This window comes from Oryzias melastigma, linkage group LG19, assembly GCF_002922805.2.
Source record: "Oryzias melastigma strain HK-1 linkage group LG19, ASM292280v2, whole genome shotgun sequence".
Lineage (NCBI taxonomy): Eukaryota > Metazoa > Chordata > Actinopteri > Beloniformes > Adrianichthyidae > Oryzias > Oryzias melastigma.
Window position 1 is genome coordinate 8,210,955 of NC_050530.1, and position 27,492 is coordinate 8,238,446.

The 27,492-nt window shown below is 36.5% G+C and overlaps 2 protein-coding genes across 2 annotated transcripts; both read right to left on the minus strand.

Moving 5' to 3' along the window:
• Positions 1 to 3,797: 3,797 nt before the first annotated feature.
• On the minus strand, positions 3,798 to 21,335 carry spop (speckle type BTB/POZ protein). Its single transcript, XM_024285588.2, has 10 exons — positions 21,223 to 21,335; positions 11,683 to 11,890; positions 11,484 to 11,605; positions 9,634 to 9,785; positions 9,395 to 9,522; positions 9,139 to 9,316; positions 9,012 to 9,067; positions 7,613 to 7,735; positions 7,284 to 7,426; positions 3,798 to 5,182 (listed from the first exon to the last, which is right to left on the minus strand). The coding sequence occupies exons 2-10, from the start codon at positions 11,758 to 11,760 to the stop codon at positions 5,038 to 5,040; spliced, it is 1,125 nt and encodes a 374-aa protein (XP_024141356.1). The 5' UTR covers positions 11,761 to 11,890; positions 21,223 to 21,335; the 3' UTR covers positions 3,798 to 5,037.
• A 414-nt stretch (positions 21,336 to 21,749) lies between these two features.
• On the minus strand, positions 21,750 to 27,215 carry cenpt (centromere protein T). Its single transcript, XM_024285668.2, has 13 exons — positions 26,853 to 27,215; positions 26,142 to 26,256; positions 25,919 to 26,057; positions 25,748 to 25,841; positions 25,533 to 25,669; positions 25,387 to 25,441; positions 25,172 to 25,311; positions 23,388 to 24,281; positions 22,910 to 23,206; positions 22,726 to 22,825; positions 22,459 to 22,626; positions 22,285 to 22,389; positions 21,750 to 22,093 (listed from the first exon to the last, which is right to left on the minus strand). The coding sequence occupies exons 1-13, from the start codon at positions 26,936 to 26,938 to the stop codon at positions 21,964 to 21,966; spliced, it is 2,460 nt and encodes an 819-aa protein (XP_024141436.1). The 5' UTR covers positions 26,939 to 27,215; the 3' UTR covers positions 21,750 to 21,963.
• Between the last annotated feature and the right edge of the window lie 277 nt (positions 27,216 to 27,492).

Consider the following 27,492-nt stretch of genomic DNA (forward strand, 5'->3'; position numbering starts at 1 on the left):
ACTGACTTTACCTTGAGTCCAAGACGGAATAGCTCTTTATCTGTTGGTCCTGTTTTTTTGCAGGGATGGAGATTTAGAATCATTGAGACTTGACGAGAAAGTTTGAATTAATTTTTTGCTCCGGGACATCACTGTACGAGTAAAACAAAATACAATAAAAGCTCTCCCTTTAAATTAGGAAACACTTTATTCCTGTAATTGTGCCTCGTTAAATGTTGTCTAAAGACAATTAATTATTCTTCTAAGCTGCAGAAAAAGACTCAAAACTTGACTTTAATTGTTGTAAAGTGCTTTGAATTCCACAAAAAGAGACTTGTGTCTGAAAGTGTGTGCCACAGGGCAGCAGCTCGAACAACTGGTGTTCTGGGTGTGCCTCTCAAAATGCTGTGAGACCCCCCGAGACAGCAGGAGCTGTGGAGGTCCTGTAGGGAATGGAGAGATCTTTTGGGCGGTGTTAATAACCCCCTGAAGTGCTTTTTTTAGTGTCATGGAACAGCGGGAAAACCACAAAGAGATCCAAGCTGAAAACAGCAGCTGTAGATGACGGTGAATTGTTTCCTGCTTAAGTCAATCTTCAGAAGGTGGCGGTACGATTGGGTCCTCGTCATGACCACTGAGATGTTTGGGTTCCTTTTTTGAGGACTCCATCCTTGGGTTTTTCTAGAAACGTGAAGCTGGGCACACTCCCTGTTTTCACAGTCCACAACTTCCTCCTTTGTCTTTGAGGTGTTGAGGATCAGGTCATTCGCTGAACAACAACCTTGAATTTCCCTGTAGGCTGTCAAATCTCCAAAAACATGCAAAGGTGCATTTTTTAATTTTTACAATTACTGTCTGGGTCAGGGGTCGGCAACCTTTAACAGTAAAAGAGCCATTTGGGTTCATTTTCTACTTGTCAAAACCTTGAAGGAACCGCATGGTTTTACATTAGCCTTTAGGAAATTTGGATTTGCATTCATGACCCTATTTATTTATTTATTTTTTAAAAATATATGAATTATGACTTATTTTTTGTAATGAACAAAAGCAAAAATCTAAAAAGAAACAAGCATTTCTCATAATGGGATTTCTTTAAATAATGTTTTTACCTTTAGTTGAGGCCAAATTAGCAAAAAAAAAAAAAAAAAAAGCTAGCTCATTGCTTAATTACTAACTGAACTATAAATTAGCATAAAATTCCTCAGTAAATTAAATCAGCCAAAATGTTAGCATGTTGCTAAAATAAAAGCTAAACTCTAAATTAGCCTAAAAACTCCAGGAGTTAACAATTAGCGAAAAAAGGTTAGCATATTGCTAAAATATTAGCTAAACTCCAAAGTAGCATTAAAAAATTTAATTAGAGGCCAAATGAGCTTGTTGCTCAATTACTAGCTGAACTCCTAAATAGCCAAAATTCCTCAGTAGCTAAATTAGTCAAAAATTAGCCTATTTCTAAAATAAAAGCTCAATTCAAAATTATCCCAGAAAAACTTCAATAGATAACAAATTAACCGAAAACATCAGCATTTTGCGAAAAATTATTAGCTTAACCCCAAATTAGCATAAAATTCCCCAGTAAACTAAATTAGTTAAAAATGTTAGCCTGCTGCTTAAATAGAAGCTAAACTCTAAATTAGCCTAAAAACCCAGTAAATAACAAATTAGCCAAAAACGTAAGTATATTGCAAAAATAATAGCTCATTTCCGATTCACCGACTTAAAATCGATCCTGAACATCTTTAGTCAAAACGTCAACCAGTTTGACTCAGAAATACCTACCTGTAGTAATGCACAGTATTTTCCAGATTCCTGGTATTTCTTGCAAGATTAACAAGTGCAAATGTAATATGTAAACAAAAAAAGGTCAACGTTATTTAATGACACATATATTCAAAATTTAGTTTCATAAAGTTCAACCCACTGTTATTTTTCCATATCAAAATAAGACAAAGGGAACATTATACCACACCGTATGGTTATGTCTTTGCGTGTAACGATGACGTAATCATTTTTTGTAGCCATCACTTGTGTTGTCCACTTTAATAGCACTTGGTTTTTTTAGTAAAATAAATGTTTTTAGTTATTTTTTAAACAATTTTCTAATGGAAAAGGTCAATTTTGAAGATTAAGTTGATTAAACTTTATACCCCTACTATTTTTGCGCAGATTTTAAATTCTGACAACTTTTCTTTAGATCAGAGTAGAACCAGAGTCCAGCAGCAAACTCAACAACTTCTTCATTTCACCAAGTCGCCTTCATTTTATCACCATAATAAAAGTAGATTAGATGGTTAAAAATGCTTAAGATAATGAAGATATTTATAGCATTAAACTAGCATTTCAGATGGAGCTGTTATTCTGTCCCTTTATAGACTACAAGCAAACAGATCAGACTCCCATCTCTAGCCACCAAAACTCTATTTACTATAAATGCTGAGTGAGTAGTTAGCTTACCAGAATCGCAAGAGCAGGAGGTGTAACTCCTCTATTACTCCGGGCTCACACTGCAACTGTTCCAGCTCAGGTTCTGTTTTTTCTTTCTTACGGTAGGCTTTTTTTGTTTGTTTTTTTAGGCTAATTTGGCATTTAACTAATGTTTTAGCTTGCCATCAGCTTCAGCATTTTCAGCTAATAGCATCAGCAATTTCAGCCATTAACTTTAGCGTTTCTATCAATTTCAGCATCTTCAGCTATCAGCACTAGCATCTTTAGGAGCCAAATTCAGCTTACAGCATTCACACTAGTATGATTGCAGATAACGTTATATATCTAGTTTTTAGTTAGTTTCAAGCTAATGATGGTGGGCTTTACATCCAGTTTGCACATGACCCGATTAGTAGACTAATCTGAAAAAATAATTGGTGTTAAGTCAATTATTAAAATAATCGTTTGTGGCACCACTAATGTCAATGCTCGCACTTCCCATCTGCTCCCCTCCTGGGAAATTCCCGCAGCACTTTCAGACAGAAAAGTTTCATAATTCAAGTGTTGTGAGACAAGAAGAGGAGACCGTTGGTGTTAACAATGACGTAATGTTTACAATTACAACACGGTGAAAACAGTGAGTACAGTGGAAAAAGGTTTGTGTGTGTGTGTTCCAGATACACTTTACTCGCTCGCATGATTTCCGATTTACGTCGTTAATAACCCCAACTTCCCAAAAAGTGTTCCGGCAAAAATTTGAAACCAAAGAAGCGGATTCGGAGCGCCGGAGAGGTCGGATCTGATTGGATGTTACATAATGAATCCGGCAGGCGCACCAGAGCTGTAAAGGCTGCAGTATCAACCCGGGGTTAGTTTTTTAAAGTTTAAAATTCCAGTTTTATAAGGATTTTTTTGTTTTAGAGTGTAGGCCAATGGGAAACTATGATTTTAAACTTTTTTTAACTTGTCCTGTCTAACAACTGAGAGCCTCTTGTGTTAGACGGATTTTAATGTTATAACAGGGAGTTATTGAGTATGAACTCCTTTTGCATTTTATGCTAAACTTTATTTATATTGATTATGTTTTTTCTGTTAAGAAAGATAAAAGAGGGGAGTTTAGAGAAAGTAGAAGACATTAACAGAGGGGGGTACCATCATAAAATAACCAGGTGTAAAAAGCAGTGTGAAATGGGCGGGGCCTGTCTACACACACATTTTAAGTGTGATTTTACTAAAAACTCACCATGATATAGATTTACTCTTCGTTTCCTTATTAATTTGGTCTGGATGAAAAGAGAGTCTAGTAAAGAAGTGTGGAGTCTTGGAGAAATCCGATCTAACAGTTACTCTTCCGTTTAAAAAAAAAAAAAAAAAAAACAGACTTTCAAACTGCATTCAATACAAAATAGTTGTGGTTTATTTTTTCGGGAACAAAAAATGGCAACAACTAAGTGTCACTTCTTAAAATCAAAAATATCTACAGGAAATAAACAACAATGGTTCCTTCTATCGATTACCATTTTCCACCAGGTTAAAATAATAACCTCAAATTGTTTTTTTGTGTGGTTTGCCTTTACAGTTCTACATCTCCTCCCCCCACATATATGTACTGAACATTAAAACGTGTTCATTTAAATTTAATTTTCCTTCAGTCTTCAAGCCTGCAAAGAAAACCCTCCGCTCCTTTTTTGTTTTTTTCCAATAAAAACGCATCTGTTGGACAGCCTCTAAAACAAGTGTCTGTACAAACTCCTATGGAAAAAGAACAATATGAAACCTGTCACCACATCGACATGCCTGAACTGAGCTTGAATGTTTTTGCAACCGTTTTTTTTCTCCCTTTGTTGTCTCCTGGTGGGGGTTGTGATGGTTGACCCCCCAGGTGGTTTTCAAATGTTCCTTTAAGGAGCTCGAAACAGATCCACACACAGAATACGATGACGTCCGCTTTTGTAATTTTTCCTCTTTATGCCACCGTTTCTAGCTATTTCAAAAATAAAAAGAGACGTAGTTGGACAGTTCTAAGCAGGAGTACGCGTTTCACTTTCTGATAGATCATCTTAAAGGGTATTTGTTGGAGGTGGTCCAGCTGGGTCTGAAGTTCGTGTGCTTGCCTACAGTATTTCTGCATTACTGCTGGTAAGGGTTGGCAAGGGGTGACCTGTGACTTTAGTGCAATGTTTCCCCGACTTTGTCTGAGAAAGTTTTTTTTTGTCCTATCTCTGCCTTTAGTATAGCCCTTGGTTGTCTTTCTTGGGGGGTTCTAGTTTGTAGGTCCACTTTGTCCTGCCCCTTAGAGATTTAGATCTCCACTTTTACGAGTTTCCAGTTCCTCCACCAAGATGGACTCCAACGCAGGAGGGAGCAGGACGTCCAAGGACAAAGACCTCACTAAGTCAGAGTTTAGGGGGAAAAGGGAGATGGTCGTTTTCTGTTTTCGTAAATCCATCCCTTCCATCTTATCCTCTTCTTTTAGAGAAACTACAAACGGTGAGGGTTCTGCATGGAAGGGAGTTCCAGGAGAGGCATCGGCGCGGGAGAAGGTTGTCCCTGTGGGTTTAGAACCTGGGTGTTTTTCTGTGTGTTCATGTGTGCAAGCATGAATGTAGACGGCTCTGCTGACAGGGAGGGGTGTTAAGACTGTTTGAGGCGTTTGCGGGGGGGTCCGAGGAAAGGGCACTGGGCAGAAGCAAGGGAGCGGTACGCTTCTGCCACCAGATGCGGATGGGAAGCAACCATAGACTTCCAGCCTGTTGTTTCCATCACTTCTGCAGCGTGGCTGGAGGAGGAAAAAAAGGAAAACAGTGACAAATTAGTTGAGAAAATAACTTATTTTATAACTTAAATACTTTGTGATGAGAAAAAGTCTCCAGTTTGAGTCGTGAAACTGTTTTTATAACCGATTATTCAGTTGTTTCTTTAAATTTGGTGAGTTTCATTATATGTTAAAGGGTAACCAAACAGGGAAGTTGAAGGCTGACTCCACCCACAGCTGAAATTTGAAAATCTAGACAGAGAGGCGGGGCTTGGGGGGAGGACTGTTATTACTGGAGCTGCAGATCATGACGTGGGACTTGCATGACTCGACCAATCACAAAATGCAAGTTTAATACCTTGATTCAACCTTTAGGGGGCAGCGCACACAGACGGTTTTTGACTATATTTCTAAGATTCAAACATTTTTATTTTAAGTTATCAAAAATTTGGCAATGACCAACACATAGTACCTTTAACGCCCCATTTATAGAGGTCAAAAGCCAAAAAAAAAGTTGATTTAGGGTTTGGTTAACCTTTAAGCACAATAAACCCTGAGAAATATGTAAATGAAACGGGGATCAATGTTTTAGTTTAGATCAAAAATAATTGATTCTATTTTTTTATATATAATGAGTAACACATTAGTTTGATAACTAATACATCCCGGACAGGTCGCCCGTCTGTCGCAGGGCCACTTATTCACTCCCACTTGCACATCTATGGAAACTTTGATGAAAAGTATTATATTGTGGGGACAAATTAAATGTTTTGTAAGAATAATTTTGTATTTTGTGGGGAAAAAAAATAACATTTTGTGGCACAAAAGTAGTGTTTTGTGGGCACAAGTTGGCTATTTCTTTTTGGCACAAATTGGTATCTTCTATCCACAATTAGTGTGTTGTGGGCAAAAATTAGTATTATGTGGGCATGCTGTAGAAAAAAAATAGTGTTTTGTGGGGAAAAAGTAATATTTTGTGGGCACAAATAGGTATTTTCTATGCACAAAGTTGTATTTTTTATCCACATATGAGTGTTCTGTGGACAAAATTTAGTACTTCATAGAAAAAAAATATTGGTTTGTGGGGAAAAAAATAGCATTTTATGAGCAAAAGTTAGTATTTTGGGGGAAAAGACTTATTTTTGGGTTTATGTTTCATTTCTGCCAAAAAAAGAAAACTTTTTAATTATATTAATCATAATAGTAAAAGGTTACGTAAGATTTTGTGGCTCCTACTGGGTTGTGGTCTGTAATAATTGACCTCTTAAGGTGTTGAAGGTTGAATATCTATGCAATGAGCAGCAGAAAAAAATTTTTTTAATGGATTAAGTATTTATGGGTTGTTAAAGGGTTAATATATGCTGTCCCTGTCTTAAATAAACAAATAATTAAAACGCAGCAGTAGAAAGTAAATTTTATTGAAAAAGAAAACTACTGAATGATCTCGTGAACATAGAGACGTGCTTACGGATGACTTTAGTAGAGCTCCTCAAAATAAATAAATAATCGACTTATACTCCAAAATATGTTTTTTTTATTATGCTTTTTTTTTTGGCTACTGCGACATATACTCCACAAAAATATGAAATGATTAAAAAAAGGAACTACAAAGTTTTAAGGGCTTATTGAAGGTTCCTAGTGTGGGTGCAAAGAATTATTCCTACCTCGTAGAAATATTTTTTTGTTTTTAATATCTGGGATTTCAAAGCATCTGAAATACAGAGATCCTCCCTCATGCATGTTTCACTCGTCCCTATATAGATGTGCAAAAGCTGAAGTAGAGTCGATCACACCGTCATCTGCAGCAACCGAGGAGGTGACAACAGAGGAGTCAGAAGTCCTGATCCTCCCCACAAAAATCTCCCCGGCTTTTATTACTACTTTATATTCGGCTCAACATGAGCGCATATGAAATTCAGTTATTAAGTGGGTGAGAGCATACGGCCACATGCAGAGTGAGAGTCCTGGGTCCTTCAGTAATGACGCCAGGATGCAGGAGGAGACGAAACAAACTGACACCAGAACTGAGTCCAAATGTACAGCGAACACGGAGGAACTGCAAGTCTGCAAAGGTGTTGGAAACCCAATTACAAGTGATGAGGATCTTTCCTGCGTCTGAACTCACTAGTTGATGAAGTCGACTGCCTGGGTTTTAAGCTGGTCGGCGCTATGCAGATCGGCGAGGATGAGGATGTCGGCGGCGTTCTCCACGGACAGACTGGTGCAGAGCGCGTCCTCACACATGACTTTAAGTCTCTCCAAGGCGTACTGAAGGAGAGGAGAGGATTACAGTTAGCAGTTCTGGGAGGAAATTACTACAAGGACAAAACTGAAATGTCAGCTAAATAATCCCTTTTTAATAATAATAATAATAATATTTTTTTTAAGATGTAAAAAAGCCTAAATCCAAAAATAACACCATCTCTAAGAGTTTTTACTTCATCCTTTATTTACCTTGTCAGCTGCTGCCAGCAGGTCGTCGGCCATCTTGTCCAGGTTTGGCGCTTTGTCTGTGTAGATGAAGCACATCATCTCCTTGAAAACTTCAGGCTCAACGTCATTGATCTCAACGCGGTTCTGAAAGAAATGTTTTAAAAGTGCAGTAAGTGTTAAGGATGCCACAATTTTTGACTTAAACAAAACCATATTTTACACCGTTGAACCCAATTGTGAGGAAAGTGAGATGTTGAGTTTTACTGCAGTATGTTTATGCTAAAAGTGTCAAACGCATGTTGCACTGAGTTTAAGGATTTATTATTTAATGTGATCCAATAAAAAGATTTTTGCAATTATTTGCTTATAAGCAAAAAAAAGTTTCCCAATTTTTTTGTTTGTTTTTTTGTCGTATATTAAAACCAAGAAAGAAAAAACTGTGACCCAAAAATGGAAGTTATTAACAAATATAAAACAAATTCTCAATATTTTTTTGTTTTGTTTTATAATGCAGAAACAATATATTAAATCAAATATTATTAATACTATTAACCAAAAAATAAAAAACTGTGACCCAAAAATAGAAGTTAATAACTACTTTTTTTATTATTATAGATATTATAGATATTATCATAATTTTATTATAATAGATATTATAATAGAAGTCAATAACTTCTATTTTTAGCTAATAAAAACGCTTTTTTCTCAATGCTTTTGGTGTTTTTTTTTTGTTTGTTTTATAACATAGAAACCATATATTAAATAAAATATTAAAACCAAATAAGACAAAAGTGTGACCTAAAAATTGAAGTTATTAGGAAACAAAAGTTTTTTTCCTCAATGTTTTGGGGATTTTTTTTTTTTTTTTAATACAGAACCCATACATTAAAACCAAAAAACCCAAAAATTGAAGTTTAATTGAACCAAATTAAGGAGAAGGTGAATTTTTGCATCCCTAGAAAGTATATGTAAGCATGTATGAGCTGCAGCTCATACATGCTTACATATACTTTTATATATATATATTTTTTATGATTTTTTTATGACTACATTAAGTAAAATACATTATTAAAATAAAATAAAAAAATTCTTGGGTGAAAATAAAATCCAGCTAACACCTCCTGCAGCCTCACTTATCATACTCACATGTGGAGGGATAAGGAAAAGGAAAAAGCAATTTGCTGCTTCTGCAGTATTGTCAGTGAAGAATGAGTGCTGACCCCCAACTACAGCGGGACAACTGCATTTCAGGTGCACCATCATTCTGCTCCACCAAACGCTTTTTGTGCTGCAGCCGTTCGACAGCACGCAATCGTTCAAAGGCTCGCTGTAAATGTGAGGAGTCTGAACCGCGGGGGAGCAAAAGCACTTTACCTGTGAAACAAAAAAAAAAAAAACACAGAAGAGATCTTTGGCCCACCTTTTTGCTTTCTTCCATCTCGTGCTCAAACATGGCGCTGAAGACGGGCGAACGTGCTGGTGAGGACGAGGAAGGGAGTCAGAGCGGGAAAAACATCACATGGCAAAAAGTATTTTTAACGAACAACCTGCTAGGATGGCTTTGTGGGCCTGAAACTCCTGGCCGGCCACACACAGGGAGCAGTCTGTGAAGCGGGAGTTCTCCCAGAGACCCCCGAGCTCGTCCGCTAGCCGACAGTCCGGCACCTTCACCATGTTCATCGTGTTCTGACCGGATATGTTAACCGAGTCCTGCACCACACTAACCTGAGAGAGAAAACAACACTTCAAGTAAATGTATTTAAACTGAAGTGAATACCTGAACACATGGAAGAAGCGGCGTACCTCACAGAAGAGCGTGAGCTTATCATCTGGTAACAGACCGTTGGCTTCATCCAGGAGGAAATCTCTCCGGATGAATTTTTTAAAGCCCCAGTCCTTCCCCTGAACGAAGCGATAGGCCCGCTGGCTTTCTGCAAGCAGACAGCACATAAAAAAAATGTAAATCCTCTAAAAGAAACAATTAAGCATCAAAGCAGCTGCGATGTTTCCGTCACTAATTTAGCTTCAGATTGTGTTCTCACCCATGGCTTTGGTCTCCTCTCCTTTGGCGTTGAGGATGGAGAACTTAAATTTTGCGCGCACTTCTGACTTTGGACAGCTGACCAGCAGCAGGTAGAGAGACAAGTAATCTTTGCTCTCCTCATCTAGACCCTTGGGATTCACACGCAAACACCTACAAGCAAAAGGAAACCGAGAGATGCTGTAAAGCAGTGATCTTCAACTCCTGGGAGCTCTTGGTACAAAAACATTTTAACTTCATTTTTTCTGTTTTATTTATAATAATGATTTTGAAGGAAGCTTTATCTTGTAAAATTCTCTCCACCACATCCACTCACTTTGACACATGTTAAGACGTTTGCAACCTTCTTAGAGCGCCTTCACCAGTCTAACAAAGTTACTACAGGGCCTATGTCATTCAAAATAAACATTTTTGAGCTTTTAAATGTTAATTCCTCACAAAAAAACACCCTAAAGTGGTGCTTTGATTCATTCACGGATCTCTGAGCATCCCTCTAAAATCCTGAAACCAGCTTTGACGGTACAAGGAAAAACATTTTCATGAGTTTAACACAAAATCTAGAGTTCAAAGTTTAGGTTGTTGCAGATATTTCATATAAGATAAAGACTCAATATAAGTAAGTTGATGATTTTTGGAAGTTGTTTTTGATATGTGAATATCTGTAAAAAGGGACATTTAAGAATTTCTGCTTGACTGCAAAAGAAACTTTAACACAGAATTGTTTGTCTTACAGCTAAAAACACAATAGGCAAAACATTTATTTATTTAGAAAAATACTATTACATTTTTCACCATGACAAAAAATGTGAACCTCCCTCGAAAGTAGGAATCTATTTTTTTAATTGTATTTAATGGATTTTCACGAATCAAAAGCAACGTTTAAAAATCTAGTTTGTTTTTATTGAATTTTAATAGCCTGTAGAATATCTACAGACATTTGTGTTTGTACACTACCTTTCATAGAACCATTTTATTCTAATAAATAGATATTCCAAAACTGGAAGCAAAATTCAAGTGAAATAATGCCAACTTCAGCCTTGTACAGGCCGGTCTGTGAAAAATGGTCTGACATTAAAGGGTAACCAAACAGGGAAATTGGAGACTGACTCCACCCACACCCGAAATTTGAGAATCCAGTGAGAGGGGTGGAGCTTGGGGGCTGGACTGTTATCATTGCTGGAGCTGCAGATCATGACCTGGGATTTAAATGGTTTGACCAATCATGAAATGCACCTGTAATACATCGATTCAACCTGTAGGGGGCAGCACACACATACAATTTTTGACTATATTTTCAAGAATGAAACAAGTTTATTTTAATTTGTCTAATATTTGTCAATGACCAACAGACAGCACTTTTAAAGTCCAATTTATAAAGGTAAATAGCCAAAAAAAAGTTGATTTGGGGTTTGGTTACCCTTTAACCTGGTCTGTGGTATAAAATATGCTGTAAAGAATGTAAGAATGACAAAAAGGGATGTTGCACAATTAATATACATTTAAGTCCTGATATATATGGCATAAAATGTATGACACCAACATATAAGGCCATGAAATCCTTGCATTTTCTGCAGTTTCAGAGTTTATATATTCCCTAACATTAAAACTGTATTTACATCTTTTTGACTACTGTAACTCTTCAACCGTTAATGCAATCTATGTCATTCCAGCTGATTCTGAAGCAGAGAAAAGCTGCTTTTCTCCATGTCAGAATCAGCGAATTCAAGGTGATCGCTTGAACGATTTAGGAGTTACGGTATACCGTCATCTGTGTTGTTAAAGGGTTAAGTTGGAGACATTTCGCCTCTCATTTTGCTCTGGAACCATCCTGGATGGACTTCAAAAACGCACCATTTCAGTTTGTCGTTGGCCCCTGAGGAGAACGTGGAGCTCTTGATGACCTCCCCCATCTCCTCACGACAAAAGCTGAAGTTGTTAATGGTCCACATGTAAGAGAACTTCACCACTTTAATCTGTAAACAAAAATCAACATCAAGTTAGAAACTCTGAGGTGACGCCGTGTAAAGCTGCGGTCCGGCAGGTAGATCACCTGTGTGTAGCACCAGCTTTCGGCCACAGGCCCGCTGGACATTTCCGCCGGGGGAGGGGGACTCGGGACTCTTGACATTGCCAGGGTGACGGGTGATGAGGACCAAGAGGATGAAGAAGAGGAGGAGGAGCGTGTGGTTTCCGGGCGTCAGCGACGGGCCCTGACGTCCATCTGCATCCGCACACACCAGATGGAAGCAGTTTGCCCCCTACGAAGAGACAAGAATTGAAAACCGTAAAGTTATTTAAAAAATTTGTAACGCCTGTAATGCATTTTTGGCGGACAGGCTATCGATCAAACCGGCCTTCAAATTCAGGGCAGGCAATTGTGAGGCTGCATGCAGACACTGTATTGTTCATTAGTCCACAATAAGATTCTATAGCTTCATATTCAGGCAAAGTACATTATTCCTGACCTGCTGCATGGCAGCTGCTGATCGATGATTTCATTTAGGTCAAGAGCTGCTGCAATTAAATCCAATTAAGCATCATTTGTGAAAAATAAATAAACAAACTGCTTCCAATGTGGGAAAATTCTGTTTCACAAACTGCAAAGCAGGACAGTAAAACATAAACTTTATATTAATCTTGCATTTTCACTTAAGACTTCAAAATGACGTGCATTTTTACAGCTGGATTATGCAAATTTAACTTTTTTTTTTTAATTTGCCATCTTAACAACCTACTCCAATCATATTTTGATCTATTTTAGAAGTTTTCCTATTGGTCTTAATAATGATTATACCATTTTTAGGCCAAAAGTGTCATTTTCTAGGAATCAAACCTTCTGATCATAATAAAAAAAAATTCACTTTCATATTCTAACTTCCTTTATCAGCTGTTTTTAGGCCGAATGTACCAATCTGTGTCATGAAAAGCAGTCTTGAATTGCCTACTAATCTAAATATTTTTGTTCTGTTAAAAGAGTTTATGAAATACTATGAAATACTAATTTAAAATTCGAGAAAGATCTAAGTCTGGTCATCTTTTGTACCATTTTAAAAATGTTTCTATTCATCTGTTAATTATGATTATTCTGTTTTTTTTAGCTAAGATCAAAAATCTTCAGTCGTTTTCTTGGACGTAGTTTCTGCAAAGCGGCAGGACTTCATTAGAAATTTGCCTCCAAGTCGTGTGGGACTGTTGGCGTGAAGTAAGCCACTCCCCTTCCCATCATCCATCTGTTTACGTGCTTTCCTGCTAGCTTACAGCCCCTCACACCCCCAACTAACATTACCGGAGCAACAAAGACGTACATGGATCTACGGTAGTCGTCTGTAAGAAGATTCATCAGAAACTTGTGACCCACCCAGTGTATTTTCTACATTACAAATACAATCTTTTTCATTCTGCATTTTTTTTATCTAATTCATCACATTTTGAATAAAGAAATACTCAGAAATGCTATTTTGAGTTTAATTATCCTAATATAAGGTCATTCATCAGCTAAAACAATGTAACAATAACATGCTAAAAACACCAAAAACTTAAAAAAACAAAAAAACAATTATGTCATTGTTTCTGGACTTTTCCACTTTTATCCAAACCTAATATTTCAAAGATTCTTTGGGAACGATAAAGAAGAGAAGCTTGAAATGAAAAATGAAAACATGAAACATTCCTGTTCGAACTCCTAAAAATGTTTACATGTTAGAGCAATTTTTCAGGTGATAAACAAGAACAGCTTTTTATTCCTGTTTTAATTGTATTTTTAAGCTGCTTTTTCACTCATTTCCACTTTTTTTGTCATTTTAAACGTGTACTTTGACCCTCCTTAAGGTCAAAAAGTACAAAATGTAAACTTCTACAGTTTACTGAAAACTCTTATCGATTACGCCAAAACAAAATGGAACTGAAATGCTTATCTTAGAGCAGCTAAGTCTCTGTTTACCTTCATGCTGCTAACAACCTTTGTGGGAATAAGGGATCACCGCAGTGAGAATAACACACAAACTCCTTTCTGAAAGGATCCACAAACTTTGAGGCAAAAACTGCACCGATTGATGATGAATACGGACCAATCAGTAAACATTTGAATCAACATTATAGTCCAGTTTCACGGGTTTCCTAAAGATCCAAAACATTTGCTTCATCCCTGGAATCAGAGAAGAAAAAGGAAGAAAATTGAAAGAACGGTGACATTAAAGCCGAATGGAAAAATCAGGTGGCGCATGAAAGATGGAGCGCTGTCCGTGGAGCCATTCCCCAAGACAAATTGCCACCAAAAGAAGCTGGATTGAGACAAAAAGAGGATCAAACTGATGTATGAGACGGAAATCTAATATAGACATGAAGACGGCTGAGAGAACGCTTCATTCTGCACAAGTTCTTACTCTCAAGCACCAATAAAAAAGCTTAGATGAAAAACACTAAAATACCAACTTTAGTCCTAATTTAGTTATTTAATCCTCCTTAAAAGTCAATGTTTGTCTGAGAAGAAATAGGAAAAAGTACAATTAAAATGATTCTTTGAATTTATTATGAAAGTCCAAAAACATTTTAGGTAATTTTTTACCTTTAAACATTAAATACATCTTATGTTAAAAGGGCATATCCGTCTCTTCTTTATATGAAAGGAGGAACAGAAAAACTACATTTCAAGATGATACTTCACTTTCAAAAACACTAAAGTTTCTCTACCTCATTTCAAGTAGTGAAAAATGAGCATGAACACCTCAAAAGAAACTCCATTTAGTTTCAGTTAAAAATAAAAAAATCTCACTTATTTTCCCTTAAATTCAGAGGAGAAACCAGAGGGAAAAAATAAGTTATACATTGGATTTTTAAAGTGTGGGAAACCACAGTAGCAATACAGACAAAAGAGGCTTTAAGTAATCCAGATTGTTCTTGATTTCAGAAACTTGATACATTTATGTGGCATTTATTACTCTGGTTACAGCATTTTTATTGATCCTCCAGGCTTTATGAGTCTTGTTTGGTGATGTAGTCTTATCTGGTGGCTTTTATTAGCTCCAGTTTTTCCCTTCCTTTTATGTTGATTCTCTAAAGCACCAAATCATCAAAAGTTTTATAACATTTACAACTTCAAATGCAAAACTTGGCCACACAAAAGGAAGATAAATGTTCAGAGCAGGCAGGTCAAACTTAGAACTAAAGGGTGTTTGGCCAATGGAAAAGCATGTTTTAATGTACCGTATTTTTCGGACTATAAGTCGCACCGGAGTATAAGTCGCAGGGGCCAAAAAATGCATAATGAAGAAGAAAAAACCATACATAAGTCGCACTGGAGTATAAGTCGCATTTTTTTCAAGTAATTTATTTTACAAACTGGTTGAAAAAAACGATATTACATCATCCTGGAAGGTAAGTTATAACATTCATAAGTGAATAGAAAACAGGCTGAATATGTGTCAACACATATTCACATATTAGCATCGTGAAAAAAACGAAAAGGTGTAGCATTTATATAACATAACAGTTTTATTTAACTATAGCCTCAAGAACTCATCAACTTTGTATCTTTACTGTAATTAATTGCACGCAATCTCACTCCATATCACTAAATCCCTTAAATTCTTCGTCCTCTGTGTCACGTCTGAATAACTAAAGTAAATAAAGTAATTGCATAGATCACCATAAGAGGGCACTCTAGACTTACGGTCCATATCTCATCATTAAAAATTCGTATATAAGTCGCACTGGAGTATAAGTCGCAGGGACATTCAATCTATGAAAAAAAACGCGACTTATAGTCCGGAAAATACGGTAGAACTGCTTGTTGAATGTGCAGCTTATTTATTCAAAATGTGTGTTAACATATTTCACACACATCAATGCTATCCCATTAACAGCCTTTTTGAACTACAAAGATATAAAATCTAACAAAATAACTACAAAAAGGAGTGAAAAATGATGAAATATCTACTAATCTGAAGAAATTTGTCATATTTTTAAAAAAAAAAAAGGAGATGAAAGAAAAAGTAGAATAAATATATTGTTAGTAGGGATGTCTCAATCATTTTTTTGCCCACAGTTAAAATAAATAAATAAATAAATAAAATGGGGAACAGCTGCAGCATAAAATGTGTGTCCGTTTCGATTTGTGCGTCAGAAACAATATTAAATATAAATTAATGTCCAATCCGTTCCAATCACAATTACAGAATTCCACACCGACCACGAAGAAGGAGGGAGGGTGGATCAATCTCTACTCTAAATTGAAGGCAGGGAGTACAAAAGCATTCTCAGACTGCAATTTCAAACGAGAAATGAAAAACTGCTAAGCCTGTCAAAGTTTCAGGGAACACAATGTCTGTTTCCAGAGCTTTTAGTCTTTCAGGACTTCAGACGAACCTTTAAACCATAATTGCTGAAGGGCTTGAGAATCATTCTAGATTGCATGTTTTTGCTCCTGTGAAAGTGATTTCATATTCTGCCCTTGGTTATGCTGCTCCTCCATGCCCCAAAAACTCAATCTCAGCAACGTATGAACTATTGATTTTGCGACGACCAGCTCGCCTCCCACTCCCCCCACTTTGTGCAGCCCCACAATTACAGTCACTGTTTCTTGCAGTTTCTTGGTTCTACTTCCTAACTAAACCCTCCTCACTTCACCAGGCAGTGGAGGTTAAACGGAGGAGGGACCTCAATGCATATCTAATGTGTCCATCCACCTTCCTTATGCCATTACTAACACTTTCACTGGAGATGATGACCTTTAAGGGCGAACATAACGGCAAAAATAAATAAATAAGGGGTTCATGCTTTAGGGAAACGTCTTCAATAACAATATTTATAAAATTTGTTTTAACAAAAATAGAATTATCTTATTAATATTAAGTATATGGTCATTTTTAGGGGATTTTATGCATGCAAAGTCCAAAATTATTTGCAGAAAAACTGATTTATATTCATATAAATGTAAATTTAAATTGCTGTAGTGATTTCTGCTGCATAAAAAGTGAGTATTTAATAAACTCATTAATCAGCTGCACCAGTTAGACACTGACTAAAACACTTTGGATCACAGTTAGTTATAGTAATTAATGAGATTTGTTAAAGTGAAATGTGTAGCATTGAGAACTCCAGCAGCAACATAGTGGTCAGCGTAATAACTGTGAAACAAAAAGCATAAAAATGTTTTACAGAGGTTAATGTTTTCTCGGCTGAATATATTGATCAAAAAATGTCCCCTTTAATTGAAAAATGAATTTAGAAAGTTTTTGCTTTTATATATTTTTATAAATATATATCTTATTTAATGTTATTGCAATAATTAAGAGAATGAAAAGACTTCTAGGATTACAACCTCCTGCCATCCACAAGAGTTTTAAGTAAATCTTGTGAAGGTCGTGTTCTTTCTTTGAGCAAATTAAAGTGCCATCTCATAAAAGTCAAAGTGATAAATTATAGGCATGTTCTACAAAAAGGAATATACAGAATTTAAAGACCAACTCCAATGAATATTGTGTTTTTGTTGTCTTTAACCCACTCGTGAAGAACTTCTCTCGCGATGAGATATTAAATATTATTTAAAATTAAAGCTGCTTTACTGAGTATTTCTTTATTCAAATCATGTTGGATCAGGAGGTTTGAAAAAAGCTCAGGTTTGTGATGCCAAAACTGCCTCAGACAGGTCAAAATCTACCAATTTGTTCCCAATATCAATCCTCCACTTGCAGATAAATAGATCCACTATTGTCTTTTTTTTGCTCGCCTGAGCTCCCATCTGGCTAAAAACTGTACAGCTGAATAGCTCTGATATTGCTACGCTAATGTTAGCTTGAGCTTGTAAGGTGCTATAAGCTAGCAGGAGAGAGTTTAAACAAAGCAATGCTGGAATTTTATTGTAGGGTTACTTCTGCACCAGCAGTACAACCCAGATACAAATTTCAAAGGAGCTCCTGTAGTACTGCAGATAAGTAAAAAAAATAAGCTATTTTTGCTAAATTTGCATGATCAGAGTTAAAAAGACCCCTGCAAAAAGTTTACAACAGAAAAAAATATATAGTTGTGTGACAATGTATTCCTAAAGCTTTACTTACTCCCAGTAAATCATAGGGTTACAGGTCAAGTAAGCTAAAAAACTTGCTAAAAACAAGCCGACATGAAAGACTAACTTTGATAAACTCTTGCCAAGTTTACAGATTTTAAAATAAACTATTAAACTGCAATTTACACAAAACCCTAATGGGTTTGCATCTAAGGCCAAATGTGAATTCTTCCCCTACGGTTTCTGCGTACCCCTCCAATTGTAGGGGTATTTGGAGCGGTAGAGTCCAAAACATTTTTTTTTATATATAAAGGGAATGGTAGTTGAGCAGGATATCCCTCTCCTGGAATCACATTTCTTTATCTGGGTGTGCTCTGATGCACCAAAGTTTATATTTAAATGCAAGTAATGACTTTTTGTTTTAGCATGATTTTCTAAACTTGTATAAATAATGTTTTTATGTATTTTCCGAGCGCTAGCAGCTACACGCTAATGTAACTAACCAGCGACTATTAATTAAGTCGAGAGTCAGTAACATCCAAATTTGAAGACTATTTTTTATATCTCTCCATTAAATGTTGGAATTTGGTTCAGCCTAAATTTAATTTACTGCACCCACCTCTAAAAACAATTTTAAATAAGATTTATCTTGATATTTGCCAAACAAACCCACAAAAAAATTAAAAAAAGAACTTCCACAATTTTAACCACAACCAAAAAATACCTATTGGTCAACAACAAGTTTAGAAGTAGTATGTCTTTTTCAGCATGGTAACACTAAAAGTAAACTCAGCTAAACTGAGTGACATGTGGAGAGCAAAAGCATGAACTAAGGAAAAAACCTCAATTAAAAAGCTGCTCCTTCTCTGCTGCATGGCAGATTTTTCAACGGGCAAAATCAGCAGCAACTGAAAGTAATGTTGCTGTCCAAGTGGAAATGTTGCTCGCCTTAATTAAGAAGAAACAAACTCAGCAGGCAGGAGAGGCTGACATGCGCCATGTTTTCTTTGGGAAACAAATATTTATCATAAAAAATATTAACAGGCTGTTCTCAAACTTTCAAATGCGACTACAAAAGTGTTAAATATCCAATTTCACATGCTATAAGAACCAATATCTGCTGGAATTAGGAACCTGTTGTGGTTTGTTTTACCGACAGATAAAACTGTTCTCGTCATTAATTCACTTATTCTACAGCAAATCAGTAAAAATATAAACATATTAAAAAAATACAGATATTTAATTTAAAAATGAAACAAAAAAATAAATTTTAGAGACATTTCCATGAGATAGGTGGAGTACACAACATTTTTTGTGGTCATAAATACAATAAAAATATCAACAATTATTTTACAAAAGCGTTCTTGTTAGCTTAACATCTAGGTTTTTGAAGAGAATCATTTTTTTTATTAGTTCAATCCTAACAGCCAGAATTCTTGCCAATAATTTCCAATAACTTATAGAAGCCCTAAGAATGATGTTTTGATTTAGGCAAATATTTCTAGATTTAGAGTGAAATAATACCTTATCCGCTCAAGTTTTTAATCAAAATTTTAATACTTAATATTTTTTTAAAATGGTCAGGCTGGTGACTTCCGGCAGACTGGAAGCAATTGTCTGGTTTAATGTTTAACAAGAGCCCTTCAACGGCCTGGCAGACTGACCAGAGAGCACCTCGCCTTCGCCTGACTGTAGCTGGGTCGGCTCCAGGGACTCACATTGATCCTGAACAGAACTGAGGAATTTTGGAAATGTTGTTTAAATGGTATACAGTACACTTCAATACCTTCCTTGAAGGTTCAAAGCGCCGTACAGTCGTAGCTTCGTTTACCCATAAACGGACACATTCACACACTGTTGGCAGTGGACACTGGCGACAACCTTTAACCACCAGGAGCAATGTGGGGTTCAGTGTCTTGGTCAAGGACAGTTTGACACAAGGTGGCTGAATGTAAGCAAAGAAGCAATTGTCTCCAGAAACAATGTTTTAAAGTTTGGGGATTTTTATTTGTCTCTTGCTGTTTTTCTTTTGCTACAAAGCTTAAAGCAAGACAAGTGATTTGCCTGCTGGACTGTTACATAAGTAAGCTAGAGGTCAACAATCAGAAGAATGATGAACATTAATCCTTTAAAGTTGAGGATCACCCCTCGCCACAACCAATTTCTCTGCCCCAATTGTCGTTCTTGCAGCATAAACGCAAAAAAAAAAAAAAAACTTTATGAAGCTTCTTTAAAGTGAAGTGCCTGAAAAAGAAATTCCCAAAAACAAATAAAAGGGAAAAAAAAGCAAAAAATGTCATTAAAAAAAATCTTACAAAACAGTGATGAGTCAAGTACAATGTTCTGAAGGACAATTACATCGATTGCCCATGAACTTGGCAACCTTTTCTCAAAGTGCATCACGGTGTAACTCAAAGAAAGCACTTTATATAAATATGAATACATTTATTTTACTCATAATTCTGTTTTTTGTTTTTTTTTGTCGCACAATCGCTGAATTTGCTGCAACCCAAAAATAAAGGAAAGTCAAATAGATATAAAATCACGGTGCGATTAAATAAAAGGCCAAGGACAAAGATTTCCTTTAAAGTCTGCTACATTTAAAGCCAGAAAAATGATTCTTCAAATGAATATCTTTTACTAAATACTAATAATAATAACCTGATGTTACCATGACAAATATGGGAGGTTTAGCAGCATGTAGCCGATTAAAACGATCTATGTACTTCGTATTTAGTATTGATTTACTTGCAAAAACAAGTTTTACAGAAAGACACATGAACTTAAAATTTGCTCAGAATAAACTTACAGTGCACATTCCAATAATATTTGTTTTTTTCACAGGATACCATTTACAATATAAAGTACATTAATTGTGCTCAGCTATTGATGATTTGTATTTTAAAGGGATGAATTTGAATTGAAATTCCCCAGAATATTGCTTAGTATTTATACTACATTTTGACAAATATATTAAATGGAAACAAAAAAATGCTTACAGTTATAAGAGTAGTTTATATCTAAATGTAGCATTTTACAGGTTAATCACTAAAATATTTTACTCGGTGAATATTTTTAAGGATAACTTGAGTATTAACCTCTTAAAAAAATAAACACAGAGATTACTCCAACAAATAAAAAATATTGATACATTTAAAATACTTTTTTTAAGATGATGAAAACAAATACTGCAGTTAAACGATGTTGGTTTCGACCGCAGAAAATAGTTTGTCAAAAACATAATCGACATTTGTGATTTTTTTTTCTTAGCTGCAGCCAAAATGTATCACGTTTAAAATACTAGAATACTAATTCAATAAAAACCCAAAATGACAGCGCCTTATCAACGTGTAGACGCAGAAATCCTATCGGTGATCCACATAATCTGATAGTAACAGGGTAGCTAACTCCACCGAGCTAGACGTCAGGTTAGCCTCAATTTCGTAGCTGCTAACGTTAGCCAAACAAAAAGGTCAGGATAATCAGGAATTATTTCCCTGAAAATAAAATGTCACCGCTTTTACAGTGAAAATTTAACAAAATAATGTCTAATGTCAGGCTTTTATTAATATTTATTGAAAGACTTACCTTATTGTAGGGTAAATTACAACGCTAGTTGGGAAAAGCTTTTGTTGTTCGCTAGTACTTCAAGTGGCAGTTTGGCTTAACCTTTATTACCCGACAGCGCCCCGCTGCGGCTCGGAGTGGTACTACAACTCAAAATACCGTGAAAATTATCTTTTATATACATTTATTACAGGAAAACTTAGCAAAAACGTAAGGGATCTTAACATCTTACCAGTTATAAGTATGGCCATGCATCTCAACTGGACACTAGTTAATTTAATTGTTGAAAAAATTGCTCAGATTAACTTAAATAGATTTGATCAAATCCATAGTCCAGTTATGGTGTAATCAGTTTTAGAAGAAACAAGCATTGCAACTGTAAAAGATTTCAGGTATTTGAAAAATATTTTATGTATATTTTTTTGTCCTCACAACTATTGAAAGACCCCTTTTGCCATCTAGTGGGTGACAGAAGTATGGAAATGACAACTGTTTGATTACAAATCTTTGAGTAAATATGTTCATTTTCTTCAATAATTTACACTGAGTATTTTTCCCCAATCAGCTTTATTTTCAGACATTTTTTTAGTCAAAAAGTGCTGCAGGAGCAACAAACAAAGGATATTTGTCCAAACCAATGCATGCAATATGCACAAAGCTATCCTTTCAGGAATACTTTTTTTAAATACAGAAAATTGTACACATTTACAGCAGAATATTAAATATCCTGATGGTGTCTGGAATCCGCTGTTTGGAGAGCGTTCACCTTCTCTTTTTAGGGACGACGACGTTTCCGCTGGTTGCAATGGGAATCAGAAGTTTTCGCTGCTCCATACGAAGATATTTTTCAATGAGCACCTCCACCGGCACCTTGTCATTCACGTGACCCTGCCTGTGGAACGCAGAGGCGTTTCACGTCAGGATTTCAAATGTATCAAAACACGCACAAGTCAGAAATATGTATTTTTCATCAGGGTTTTTTTTTTTTTTTGAAGAACGCCTCTAAAAACCACAAGTCACTTTGTGTCTTTTGTGAGATTATTCATCACCTCGATTAAAAAAAAAGTATTACTTAAAGAGTACCTTCTCAAGAGGAGTATAGCATCTTCAACCTCAATAGTTTTCCTCTTAGCGTGGGCCGCATAGGTCTCCAGATCTTGAGCCATCCGGTCAAAAAACGTATCCATTCTGTGACAGTTGGAATACATGAATTATGTTTAGTTTCAACACTTAAAGATAAACGATTGAGTTACTTACATGTCATTTAGGACGGGGAAGACATCGGAAGATACTTTAGTTTTGGAAAAGTGTCTGAAGACACTCATAAGATAGTTCTTAGAAAGGACGGGTTTCCCCGTAGAGACTTTTGTCTTGTTCCGTCTCGCCTGCTTCGGTTTAGCTGGAGGTACCACTTCGTTTGTGACGCTGGAAGTGTTAATTATTATTATTAGAAAGAGGAATTTAGCTTAATAAAAAGTAATGAGTGAACATTTTCCATTAAAAGTAATGGAAGCAAGAACGTACCTGAGTTGAACCTTTTTAGAAACAGGAGTTAAAGTTGGAGAATCCGGTTGATAAAAGGTTCTTTTCTCTTTGACGAACGCTGGCGTCTTTCCAGAGAATTCTGAAATGTACCACAAACCAAAAGTTAATGCTTTGATATTAGTTTGCTTGATTGAAAAAGAGAAAAAGTAAATGTAGCCATCACCCTCTTCCCCATCATCATCATTATCCTCCCACTCCTCCTCTTGCTCAGCAGCGTCTTGATCTGGAGCTTCTTCTGGTGGAGAGTCCATCTTCTCCTGGTCATCTTCGATGTGCTGCGTCAAACCCAGAAGATGAAAGGATTCTTCCTTTTCTGCCACAGATTTGTTTTTGCTGCCGGACACGTCCTGCTGTTGCTCGGCGGGTTCAGCCTCCTCAGACTTCAAACTGTGAGGTGGGCTGCTGTCGGGGCTTCCAACTTCCAAGGAGGCGTTTGGTTTGGACTCGGGAAGAGATCGACCTAAAAAAATAAAAAAAATAAAAAACAATATTAAAACGTGAGGTTTGTTATACCTTAAAAAAATAGAATTGCTATTGATTATTCTCAGGTGAAAGCTATTTTCTTCATTTTCATGTACAAGGAAGAATGAGATTAAATTAAGAGAAATTAGAGCATTTCAGATTATTTGTTTTTGCTGTACCTGCTGCAGTGTTTTGGGCCAGATCCTCCTCTTCATCTAAGGCCGCCACGATGAATCTTCCAGAGGTAGCATTAGCCCTACGACTGATGTGCTCCAAACCGCCAGGCTCTTCTTCTTCTTCTTCAACTTCCTCTTCTGCGTTTTCATCTTCCTCAGAACTGGACCCTGCTTCAACATTTTCAGACGGGCCGATCGCTTCATCTTGAAAGTCTGCAACATCTGTTCCAATCCGGTCATCTTCATCAGAAGGAGGACGTGGATCTGCATGTTCTTGGTCAGATTGAGAACTGTCCACTGTGGACTGAGACTCTGCCTCACCCTCTTCAGTTTGGGAGTCAGCGGGACGTCGTTCTTCCTCTTCAGTTTGTGAGTCAGCGGGATGTTCCTCTTCCTCTTCAGTTTGCATGTCTGGTGCAGCCGCCTCTTCTTCACCCTGAGAGCTCGTCTCCACATCTTCAGATTGAATATCAGCCATCTCCCCCTCAGTCTGTGATCCAGCAGCACCTTCATCCTCTTCTGGCTCTGACAATCCAGGAGCAGCATCACTTTGACTGTCAGATTCCCCACTTTGATCTTCACCAGAACCTTCCTCTCCGACTTGCTCAGGTTTAGTCACAGCCTCTGCTTCAACTTCAGAGGCAGATTCGTCTTTCCTCAGGAAGTTCTGCTCATCCTCTCTCTGCAGCGGAGACGCCATGACTGTGGATTTGTCCTGATTTGCGATGACGGAAAAGTTGGAGGTCATCGCATCTGGTTGGTTGTAGAGGGCCGTGCTGCAAGTTACAATATCGGCCGTGATGTCCGGCTCGTCAAATTTGCTTAGACCCAGAGTAAACCCTTCAGTGTGGGCTGTGTCGCTCTGGGTTTTCTCTGCCAGCACGCTGCGGTGCACGCCTGGAAAACAGGAGCAAACAGAACAGATCGTATAATAAAGCTGCTTGAAATAAAAATATTCTTATTATTTTGTCAATTTAAAGTAGGGCTGCCACGATTAGTCGACTAATTGACTATTAAAATAGTCGACGACTAATTTAATATAGTTGATTAGTCATTATTCTATACTATATGGAGTCAGAGTGTAGTAAAGTTAAAAGTTTTAATGACATTATGTTAGCTTTTTGGACTATTTTGGCATTTATTAAGGTTTTTTAGCCTATTTTGGAGTTTAGCTAATATTTTAGCGACATGCTAGCTGTTTTGGCTAATTTAGGCTTTTTTTGTTTTGTTTTTAAGGATATTTTGAAGTTTAGCTAATATTTCAGATACATGCTAGCTGTTGGGGATAAGTTAGGCTTTTTCTGTTTTTAGGCCAATTCAGCATTTTACTAATATTTTAGCTGGCTTTCAGCTTCAGTGTTCTCAGATATCAATTTCAGCATTTTCAGCTATCAGCACTAGTATCTTTAGCATCCAAATTCACCTTATAGCATCCACACTAGCATTATTGCAGGTAATGCTATATATCTAGTTTTTCTTTAGTTTAAAGCTAATGATAGTTAAGATGTGTGCTTTACATCCAGTTTGCCAATGACTCGATTATTTGACTAATCAAAAAAATAATCATTGACAAGTAAAATAATCGTTTGTGGCAGCACTAGTTTAAAGACATTTTATTCACCTCTGTAAATTATAAAATAGACAATTATTTAATTTAATTAATTTCTACAGGCAAATAGGAAGTCTTTATTTTTTGGACTGATGGGATACAAACTAATTTTAGCTTACAATATAATATAGAGATAATGAAATATTACAATTAGGATTAACACGTGATTTTGACTCACCTCCTATCTGCTGTTCGTCAATAGCCGCCCCAAATTCTTCCTCTGTGAGCTTTCGACGGCTGGAGACTCTCCTTCGTAACCCCGCTTTTTTCTCAGTTTGAATGTCAACAAAAGGTGTTTTCAGACTCAAAGAGGTGGAACTTAAACAGATGAGACGTGAAACTCATTATAGGTGTAATAGAGCAAAAAAAAAAAACATGTTTTAAGCCATTTACCTTGACAAAGAAAGAGATGAAGGTTCTCCTGTTACATTTTCAGGTTCTTCGTCATCTGCAAATGCATACATATTTCACTAAACCCCTCACATGACAGTGAAGCTTACCGGAACAATATTTAGACTTCCACGAGTTTGTAATCTCACCGTCATCCTTTTTCAGACGTTTTTCAAAGGCTGTTACATTAAGACTCCGCCGTGGTCGCTTTCTGCCAAGTACCTTTATGGTACTCTCAGCATTCCTAAAAGTTAGGTCAGGCAGGTCCAGTCCAGACAGCTCAATACTGAAGAAGGAAAACAGACTTTAAAAAAACTCAGCTAAAGAAGTTTATTTAACCAACTTTCTGATCCAAACGGCTCACCTGGGTCTAGTCTTCGTGATGGCATCATCAGATGAAGATGATTCCGGTTCTTTATCGGGACTCCTTTTATGAACTATGGGAGACTTTACTGGCTCTAAATATGAAAATAACAAAAGGTTAAATGAACAAAAACTTGGAAAAATCAAACAATAGACAGTGAAATACACATACCGGTCTGCAAAATGTTCCTAAGCAAGTGCCTTGGAGTCTCTCCATCACTTATAAGCATGGAAGATGCTGCAGAAGCATTTGTGTTTCTGATTGAGGCAGTTCTCCGCTTAATTGGAGGCAAGGATCTTCTGGATATACTCTGAAAAAAAGATGAAAAGATCCTCTTTAGACTGTTATAAACCAGGATTGAGCTCAGCTGACACCCTGATAGTGTCATCCTCACTTCTCTGATCTTCTGCCGCAGGCTGCGTCTCACAATGTCCTGTGGGGTTTGGGCTTCAAGACGTTTCTGTTTCAGTCTGGGACTGGATCTGCTGGAACCTGGTTCCTGGGGGGCACTTGAAACAAAACATAAATCGATATAAACCATGTAGTGAAGAAAGACATGAGGGGGATTGTTGTAAAAAAGGAGGATGCAGGTGCTTGACTCCATAAAAAAATAGTTTAAAAATATATATACATATGTAAGGAGTATAAAACAAAGTGCATACATGTTTTGGTGTTTTCCATAAGTAGAGGAAAGTAAAATATCTAAATAGAAATGTTTGAAAATCAAGACAACTAAAATTGTTTTTCAAGGCTGCAAATGTAAAACATGAAAATATTTAAAACAATATGCCTTAAAATATGCACAAATATTTTGTCATATGCTCTGTAATCATGGTGAAATATAATTTTAGTGCTAGAAGACTTTAATTAGCTAAAATCAAAATATGTGACAAAGACAATTAAAAAGGGGGGGATAATACCAAGTGTTTCAACACTTTATTTTAATTTAACAGCTGTATATTTCACTAAATTATTGGGTGAAATTGTAGTTCGGCATGAAGAAGGAAAAAGCTCCACCAAAGTGTTGCTAACCGGGTGTGTCAACTTGTACTTCTCCAGATAAAAATACAAATTTATGGGGAGAAAATGAAAAATATGAAGCTACCTGCTGGTTATTGGAGTCCTCGGTGGCTCATCAACGAGAATCCGTCTAAGCAAAACCCTAGCAGATATATTCTCTGTGATATCCATTTAGTAAGCTAACCAGCTGGTTAGCTGGAACGAGCTAACAAAACGTCTGCAAAGAAAAAAAAGTACACAATTTTCGGCGTTAGCGGGTATTATTTCCTTTAAATGCACTTCGGTCCAAGGGCAAACATGTAACCGTGTATTGTTTCCTCCTTTTAAGTTTCAAAGTTAATATATATTTTTATACAGATTCGAGCTATACGAGAAGTTCGATACTGTTTAGTTCAACGCTCAACATGTCCCGCTCTGTGTATTTATAATCTCTGATCCCGCGTTATTTTCAAGTGATATCTCGCGATAACAGATTTCTTCTTCTTTACAAGGTAGCTTGACGATTTTGCAGTCTCACTACCGCCATCCTCTGGAGATATTTGAGTACTACAGATGTATTTCAATCAATTAAAAAAAAATTAAACAAATAAAGAAATATGCGCATTATTATTATTAGCTGTATTATTATTATGAACATGAAACAGGGAAGGGGAAGATGAGGATAAAGATAGATGCATATTAAATAAAAAAAAAAGTAGATGCATATTTTCTGAAAGTGCAACTGC

What these genes read in the sequence shown, in the direction of transcription:
- spop (XM_024285588.2), bottom strand. Translation starts at nt 11,760, where the DNA reads ATGTCAAGAGTCCCGAGTCCCCCTCCCCCGGCGGAAATGTCCAGCGGG. An exon ending in CCACAAAGCCATCCTAGCAG is followed by an intron (nt 9,068 to 9,138) that starts GTTGTTCGTTAA and finishes CGTCCTCACCAG; the next exon opens with CACGTTCGCCCGTCTTCAGC. An exon ending in TGCTGGCAGCAGCTGACAAG is followed by an intron (nt 7,427 to 7,612) that starts GTAAATAAAGGA and finishes CCTCTCCTTCAG; the next exon opens with TACGCCTTGGAGAGACTTAA.
- cenpt (XM_024285668.2), bottom strand. Translation starts at nt 26,938, where the DNA reads ATGGATATCACAGAGAATATATCTGCTAGGGTTTTGCTTAGACGGATT. An exon ending in TCATCTCTTTCTTTGTCAAG is followed by an intron (nt 25,312 to 25,386) that starts GTAAATGGCTTA and finishes CATCTGTTTAAG; the next exon opens with TTCCACCTCTTTGAGTCTGA. An exon ending in GCTATACTCCTCTTGAGAAG is followed by an intron (nt 22,094 to 22,284) that starts GTACTCTTTAAG and finishes TGCGTTCCACAG; the next exon opens with GCAGGGTCACGTGAATGACA.